General features: G+C 39.3%; 1 protein-coding gene across 12 annotated transcripts in view; it reads left to right on the forward strand.

The window, feature by feature from the left end:
- The window catches only part of plppr2b (phospholipid phosphatase related 2b), a 97251-nt gene extending 91250 nt beyond the window's left edge, over positions 1-6001 (forward strand). For 5 of the 12 annotated variants that reach the window (XM_051707743.1, XM_051707742.1, XM_051707744.1 and 2 more), the window contains 2 exons: positions 3229-3368; positions 4368-6001. In XM_051707743.1, the coding sequence (XP_051563703.1) occupies positions 3229-3368; positions 4368-4476 (249 nt within the window). In that variant the 3' untranslated portion in view covers positions 4477-6001. Of the gene's footprint in view, positions 1-463; positions 3385-4367 lie in introns of those variants that run through there. The other 7 variants (XR_007898232.1, XR_007898233.1, XM_051707746.1 and 4 more) reach the window with 7 other exon arrangements.
- Positions 6002-8946: the final 2945 nt, after the last annotated feature.

Genomic DNA, 8946 nt, shown 5'->3' on the forward strand with positions numbered 1-8946 from the left:
GAACAGCCAGCTTCTTTGGCAATGAATGTTTGTGGCTTACCCTCCTTGTGAAGGGTGTCAATGATTGTCTTCTGGACAACTGTCAGATCAGCAGTCTTCCCCATGATTGTGTAGCCTAGTGAACCAAACTGAGAGACCATTTTGAAGGCTCAGGAAAACTTTGCAGGTGTTTTGAGTTGATTAGCTGATTGGCATGTCACCATATTCTAATTTTTTGAGATAGTGAATTGGTGGGTTTTTGTTAAATGTGAGCCAAAATCATCACAATTAAAAGAACCAAAGACTTAAACTACTTCAGTCTGTGTGCACTGAATTTATTTAATACACGAGTTTCACAATTTGAGTTGAATTACTGAAATAAATGAACTTTTCCACAACATTCTAATTTATTGAGATGCACCTGTATGTGTTTTATGTTATGTTTCAGTTCTTTTATTTCATTAAAGTTAAGTTGAATGTTCAGCCGGTTCCTGCCTCCTCCTTGCCCATTCTTACCCGTTTCACTGGTGCCGAAACCCGGGAAGGAGGAGGGATGCGCTGTCATGGAGTTCTCGCCGCTGCCGTCCGCTAGGGGAGGAGCCGTGGCCGTACGCAAGGGGCGGAGGAGTTGCTGCCTGCCGCCGGGAGTTGGAGGAACCACTGCCATCCACCAGGAAGGGGAGGAGCCATTCCATCCGCCAGAGGTCGGTGGACTCACTGCCGTCTGCCAGGGGAGGAGCTGCTGTCATTCAACAGAGGGCAGAGGAGTGGCTGAGGACTAGGCGACGGCATGTCTGGGGAATGGCGAGCGAGGTTTTTCTCTCTCTCTCTCTCCTCTCTCTCTCTGTCTCCCCCCCTCTCTCTCTCTGTCTCCCCCCCTCGCTCTTTCCCTCTCCCCTCACCCTCCCCTCGTCTCTCCCAGGGCTCCAGAGAGGTGGAGAAGACCTGCTGGAAGCAAGACGGCCAGAAGGGCAACACCTCCCCTCCAGCAAGGGAAGGGAGGGGAGTACACACACCGGAGGTATCCTCGGCCTGAATCGGGCGGTGGAGGAGTGTGATGAGAGGAGGCGTGGCCGGGCCGTGAGGGTGCATGGCCAGCGCTGAGTCACCTAATAAGCTGGGAGGGGGATAAAGATGAGGGCGCCAGTTCGAGAGAGAGAGAGAGACACACAAGCAGCTGCTGTGTGTGTGTGTGTTTATGTTTGTTTAAGTTAATTTATGTAATTCAAGTTATGTTGACTGTTCTGCCGGTTCCCGCCTCCTCCTTGCCCATCTTTTACATGTTACAGCCTGTTATCGGTGAGATTGAGCAGCGATCTCAACACATGATCAAACGGACAACATAAACGCACAAGCACATCGTGGTCTTTGCTTACGAAGAGACTGTAGCCGTTGAAAAATTTATGAGTAAAAGATAACCATATTTTAACATTTTGAATCACAATACACTAAATATAAAGGAAAAAACACTTACTCATGTTGTGCATCCTAAAATAACTGCATTCAAAAATATAAATACCCTCCAGTGGCATCCGAAGTGTTGTATTCAGTAGTGATCACCGCAGCAATTCAGGCATAAAATGTCTCGAACACAGCCGCAAATTCGCCGTTATTCCTCCTCATTCTAAATGTAAATTCAAGCCAGCTGACCCATAACCAAGGAAGTTTGGGTTAAGGAACGATAGTTTTGAAGGAAAACTGATGACAATACACCTTGCCATCTTCACCAACATACGATTGATGCTTCATTCAACTCTACGCAAGTGTGATAAGTCTCTAGTTCTCTCGTGAAGGAGGAAGCGGTAGCCAGAGAAACGATCCACGTGAGTCTTTATTTTTAACACACTTTTCAGTGTCACACAAAGTTCTGCTTTTCAGTACAATGTAAATAAGGCACACATAAGCACTGCTGCGTGCGTCTCTCTCTCTCTCTCTCTTCCAGTGGTTCGGACTGCCCTTTTAGCCCTCCCAGCTCTCACTGCAAACACAAACAGCTGTTAGAGAGAATTTCCCACAGGTTTCAGTCCTTGCCGTTCTTCTTCTCTCGGCCTCGCTCTCCACAGTCGTTTCTTGGCCACGCCCACATCACCACAGCAAGGTTGTGGTATTTATAAGAAAGGGGCAGGGTTTAAGCGGACTAAATGATTGGAGAAGTCCTGCATACGTCACCAGAGAGAAGACTGTCGTTTCACTGGAAGATCGAGTTATTACATTTTGAAGATTACGAGGTAAAAAAAGTTTTTTAAATAAAACATATGCATGGATTAATTGTTCACAATAAGATCAATAACATGCATTTAGAAAATAGATAAGGTGAATTTTCATTTCATGCTGACTTTAAGAATGCAACGTGTACTTGAGTTAAGTTATGAATTGCGGTCTGCACATTTTTGGAATGCAACAACACATGAAATGGAGCTTGCGTAGCTAGAAGCATCTGCATTACATACTTCCATTGAGTTTTTTTGGGGGGGCTTTAATGAGACAGTATGCTCTTATGTATGTAGTAAGCCAGTACAACAGTGGTTCATACTACAATGTCATTGCATGTCTCGAAACCTACATCAAAAAATTGCATTTTGATAACACAGACCACATTGTTGCATACTGTTTGCAATTGTATGTAAGCGTTAGCATGTTCCACCAGCTAGACCAACACTAGACCAACACTAACTGCTGGTGTAAGCTGGTCTTTTCAGCAAGGAGGCTTTTGCATTTCATGTTCTGTTGCAGATTCATGTCCACTTGCATTCCATTGATCTCTGACAGTTAAACCAGATCTAAACAGGTGATGCTGGGGAGGAGGAGGGTTTCAGATAGAAAACTCTCGTAATGCTCTGCAGTGAAACCGGCTTACCTGCAATAACTGAGGCAATTTAAATGTTAGACAAAGAGAGAGTATGAAAGTTGATTTGCTACCTGATTACATGTCAAAGGACCTATAATCTTGCTCAATGTACAGTTTCATGACTGAACTTAAAATCATTTGAACACACACGTTTAATAACAAATTCTAACAAGTGTTTACTGAGTCTGCAGCTAATCCACCTGCTCTAGACGCCTTCATTTATCCTCTTAAAGCAAGTCTAGTCACAACCATGCCAAGGACTTAACTGAACATGCACTGGGCATAAAGTCCTTAATCGACAACAGGCAGATTCGACCTAAACTTCCATTGCCATAAATGCCTTATACGACTTTGTAGTCACCATTAACCTTCTCTCCATTCTGCTTTTTTCACTCATCCAGGTCACTTGTGTGATCAATAACTTCCAGCAGACACAGCCTCCCCTACCACCCATGCCGTCCCCTTTGCAGCCCCCACGCCCAGACCCCCCGCTCAACATGCCCATGGTGGCCATGCCCTGTATAGAGAGTCCACTCGAAAAGTTAAGTGGCCCTCAGGTAAGGGGTGATGGGTGGAACCCTAGATAGGGAGGGGAGGCATGGGAAATCTAAACAAGAGCTGTACTTGAAGTGAATCAATTCTTGCAGAAAATTCATGTAGATGAACCAGTTAAAATAAACAATTCCCTTTTATATAGGGTTGGGAAATCAGGTTCAATTTAGTAAGTTGGTTCTTTCATGTAAATGTACTAGTTCACATAAATGATTCCCTGATTCACTTGTGCTCAGCACGAACTTAAAGGGACTTTGCCTTCTTTTTTGAAGATAAATATTTAGTGCATTGCTGCTATTTATCACTGTATTTTGATTCAGTTATATAAAATGGGGTGTTTTGTAGTTTATTAGTGTATATTAAGGATACAATTTAATGTTGTTGCCTTAATTATTTAATCCTTACAAAAATCAACCATGGTTTTACTATAGTAATATTGTAGTAACCATGACTGTAGTAAACATGGTTAATTTTGTGGTTACTATTGTTTTACTACAAATACCATGGTTAAACTATGTTTACTGTAGTAAAACCTAGGTTAAGCATTTCGAGTAAATTTTGTAGAAGAGTTTTCTAACACAAAAGGAAATGAGTAATCAATTACTTGAAATTTAGAATTTAAGTTCATTTAGTCTCAGCTTCACATAAGGAGCGATATATGTGTGGCACACCTAAATGCTGCCTATATAGAGCGTGTAGAGTAATTTTGCCACACATATGAGTTTCCATTTTGGTTAGCATGCTGCCTTAAAAGGCAGTTGCGTGTGTACGCAGTAGAGACCAAGACAGCTCATTCGATTTTGAAACAGAGCCATTGTACTGATTTGAAACTCTGATACAAGTTGGTCTACACTTTCTTGTGTCACTTGCAAACTTTTTACCTTTTGCTAAATGTTTATTTCACTGGAAATAATTACCCTGTTTCTTGGTTAGGCAACTTTCTCCATCTTACACTCTTTCAGAAACATTTGTTTTCTCTCCTCCGCAGGTTCCAGGGGTTTTGTACACAGGCATCACATGACCATCAGCCATACCTGGCCCCCACCCCTCCCGATGTTCTCATCCACTCTCGTCGCTCCATCTCCAGCGCAGTCTAGACATGCCTTCTGAATACTCCACCTGCACCCGCCCTAGACCTTCTCTCACAAGATCATACTCGACTCAGGTCTAGAGCTGTCCCATATTCACCTCTATTGCCCCCTTCTGGATGACAGAGGCAATGACAGCAATATTGTTTATTTTAGTCTGGATTGCTCAATGTTTGTCTTAATCATCTTGGTTTCCCTTTCGTGTATTTTAGCAGGGTATGTTAATTATTTTTAATGTTATATAATTAAAGAAAAGTGTTCCAGCTCATAATAATCTTCCACCAATTTCATAACAATTACAGCATAATACTATTATTAATTGAAGGTGTTGATATATGAACATTCTGTGTCCATTACAAAAATATTTTTCCATGTAACAGCCATACATAAACTGAATATCTACTGTGAAATTAAAGATTTCAGATTTTCTGAAGTGAAGGGTACAAAATATTACAATTCTATTTTTGAAATATAGAGATATTGGTAGGATGTAGCACTCTACTAGTAAATGTATTTGAAAGACATTAAGTAGATTATTATACAGTTTAGCACTATTTTTTGGCTATAGGTTACTTTAAAGCTGAAGTATAGTTTTCTGTATACACCCTATGCCTGCCATTGGTCAAACAAAGAGATACTCCATTGGTAATGTTGTTGGAGCGGGTCTAAAGGGGTCGCTCAAAACAAACAGAGGAATTTTATAGCGCCACAGAGACAGTGTTTACAGTTTTCATGAAAGTTAACCTCTGAATGGCTTAATTATAGTTGTTTTGCATATTAAGCTGGGATAGGAGAAAGTATTATAACACTGAAAAAGTTACATACTTCAGCTTTAAGTATACTCAATCAAGTAACAATGGAAAAAAATATTAAATTATTCCAAAAAAGAGAATTTCAACACTATAGGGTTAAGAGTGAAAAATGTACAGGATGTAGCAAATATGTACATGTAGTTTTATATCTTACATTGTATAAAATGTTACATTTTTTCCCCTTTATATTGTGATTTATCAATGTGCATATCCTAATTGCATCACTGACATTGTTCATTTATTTATATAATTCAGAACCAAAAAATATATGACATATCAGGTTTCATCCTAAGGTTTATTTGGGACAACATCTGTACCACCAGCCAAACTCCAGTCCTCTCAACTGTCTGACTGTCCCTGTCTCACCATAAAATTATATACATTTGTAAATAACTCTTTTACACATTGTGATTGCCATTTTACATAAGAAAAATTGGTATGTTACCATTAAACAACTTCAGTCTATAGAACTTAACTTCATGAGACTTGTGTTAAACTGAACAGAGGGAAATATTCTGTAAAGCTTGTTGTCAGACATTTTGTCTATTGATGTTATCGGCTCTTTTGTAAGCCAGCATTTTTTCTACATTGTACATTCACTGAAGGAAGTGAGATAAAGCTTCTTTATGTAACACGGTGCTTGGATGTGACTGTTGACATCTGTAATGATGATTGCAGAACAGATCGACTGACTGCTAATTAAACATTTCATATAAAGGAAATGGCTTGAAATTTTGATTGCATTGCCCCCTGGTGGTACTTGAAAATGGAAATGCATGAAGAGCACTTAATAACAGTCAAAAGTTTGGACACACCTACTCATTCCTTATTATTACTTATCATATTCATATTTTCGAATAATAGCAAAGTTATCACAGCTACAGTAAGAAATAACAAATCTAAATATGGGAACAAAGCAGTGACCAATATACAGTATATAAATATATTCCTTTAGATCAAACGTTTTTTAAAAACATGAGTGTGTCCAGCGTTTTAACTGGTAGTGCACACTGTACGTAATGATAGATTTTAAAAAGTAACGATAACATTTAAAGAATTTTGTTCAGATATGCTAATTGGTAATGTGTCGTATGTGCAAGATACGTACCAGAAAGGGACACTTTAGGTTTAATTGTGGTTAATTCTATGACAATACTTGCGAAAGTTAGTTGACATATATTATAAATTTTTCAATATTAAGATTTTAGGTTAAAAATTCTATGAATATATAAGAAAATGTGTAAAAACATTTAAACCATAGTTAAAGGAATAGTTAAGCTCAATCAACAGCATTTGTGGCATAATGTTTATTACCAAAAAAAAAATGTTTTTACACATCCCTTTTCTTAAAAAAAAGCAAAAATCTGGGTTCCAGTGAGGCACTTACAATGGAAGTGAGTGGGGGCCAATCTGTAAACATTAAAATACTCACTGTTTCAAAAGTATAGCCACAAGATGTAAACAATGTGTGATAACATGATTTTAGTGTGATAAAATCTATTTCTAACCTTTTCTGCGTAAAGTTTTATCTAATTTTACAACTTTGTTGCCATGACGTCATATCACGGTAAACCCTAATATGGCCGTACAAATTACAATTTAGGAACACTATGGTCCTAATAAAAAGTGCCCAATGTGGTCTTCTGCTGTTGTAGCCCATTTGCCTCAAGGTTCGACATGTTGTGCATTCTGAGATGCTATTCTGCTCACAACAATTGTACAGAGTGGTTATCTGAGTTACCAGTCTGGCCATTCTCCGTTGACCTCTCTCATCAACAAGGCATTTCCATCTGCAGAACTGCCGTTCACTGGATGTTTTTTGTTCTTGGCACCATTCCGAGTAAACTCTAAAAACTGTTGTGTGTGAAAATCCCAGGAGATCAGCAGTTACAGAAATATTCAAACCAGCCCATCTAACACCAACAATCATGCCACGGTTGAAATCACTGAGATCACATTTTTCCCCATTCTGATGGTTGATGTAAACATTAACTGAAGCTCCTGACCTGTACCTGCACGATTTTATGTATTGCACTGCTGCCACATGATTGGCTGATAAGGTAATCGCACAAATAAGTAGGTGTACAGATGTTCCTAATAAAGTGTGTGTATATAGAACTGGATTGCTAAAGCAATGTTAAACTGCTAGCAGGTGGTGAAGTGTTCGAGAGGCCATGTTGGTAATCCCCAACTGCCATAAAGCCTCATGATAGCCGATACCGATGCCGTTTCACCTTCTCCAATATCTGTATACAATTCGTATTTCGTCCCCTAGTGACAATTGTAATTTTGTAATTGTAACTTTTAATTAGCTCGTTATGTATAATATTCGCTGCAAGAGAGAAGATATACATGCATTGCTATATCAAAGCATCCACCTGCCCCATTGTGCATCTTATAAATGCAGCACAATGTTCATCAAGGGACGTGACAAAACTGTCAACAAGTTGCAAGTAGGAAAATGCAAGTAGGAAAAGCTGCAATATCTGCTTGTTATAGGGTGTCAACACGTCCTTTTCCCCGGACATCCTGTTTTTCTGTAGTTTAAAAAGTCAGACAGGGATTTCTAAATCACCTAAAATGCGTGTTTTCATATTGACATGATCTCTAAAGTCATAGATACATGTCATACATTCTGTGTGTGTGTGTGTGTGTCATTAAAACCCCATTTAAGCCTAGCATTTCAGTTTCATCTTATCCATCTTTGCGTGGCTTATCTCCCTCTCTGTCTGTGCGCCCGCTGCATGTGTGTACATAAACAGAGAGAGAGCAAGCAAGAATACATGCTCTCAAGTCACCGTGAGAAAAGGACACTTTTAAAATAAATTTACCCAAAAGTAACTCAGAATGAACACTTCGATTAAAGGAACACTTCTCACTTAAAGGGATAGTTCACCCAAATTCAAATTCTCTCATCATTTACTCACCCTCATGCCATCCTAGATGTGTATGACTTTCTTTCTTCTGCAGAACACAAACAAAGATTTTTAGAAGAATATTTCAGCTCGGTAGGTCCATATAATGCAAGTGCATGGTGACCAAAATGTCGAATCTCCAAAAAGTACATAAAGGCAGCATAAAAGTAATTCCAGTTGTTTAATCCATGTCTTCTGAAGCGATAATTGATTGTGGGTGAGAACAGACCAATATATAACTTCCTTTTCACTATACATCTTGCCATTTAATTCTCTAGGCACGATCATGATTTCAAGCTCGATTACCGAGAAAACTGAAAACTATATCACCAAGAAAACTGCTGATGTCAAGTTTTATGGTGTAAAATTAGTTATATTTTGGTCTGTTCTCAGTCAACCCCAATTGGATCACTTCAGAAGACATTGATCCAATGGATTACTTTTATGTAGCCTTTTATGTGCTTTTTGAAGATTCAACATTTTTGTCACCATTCACTTGCATTGAATGGACCTAAAGAAAGTCATTCAATCTGGGATGGCATGAGGGTGAGTAAATGATGAGAGAATTTTAATATTGGGTTGAACTATCCCTTTAAGATGGCTGAATACCATGTGAAGTCCACATCGCAGGACCCTATCGGTCGATTAATTGGTCGAAACGTTGAGCACCTTATACAGTATATGCAATGTATGCAATTCATAGGGGTGCCACACAATGCATAGGGGCGCCATACAAAGGGAGGTGCAAACAG

The sequence above is a fragment of the Myxocyprinus asiaticus genome, chromosome 9 (genome assembly GCF_019703515.2).
Source record: "Myxocyprinus asiaticus isolate MX2 ecotype Aquarium Trade chromosome 9, UBuf_Myxa_2, whole genome shotgun sequence".
Taxonomy (NCBI): domain Eukaryota; kingdom Metazoa; phylum Chordata; class Actinopteri; order Cypriniformes; family Catostomidae; genus Myxocyprinus; species Myxocyprinus asiaticus.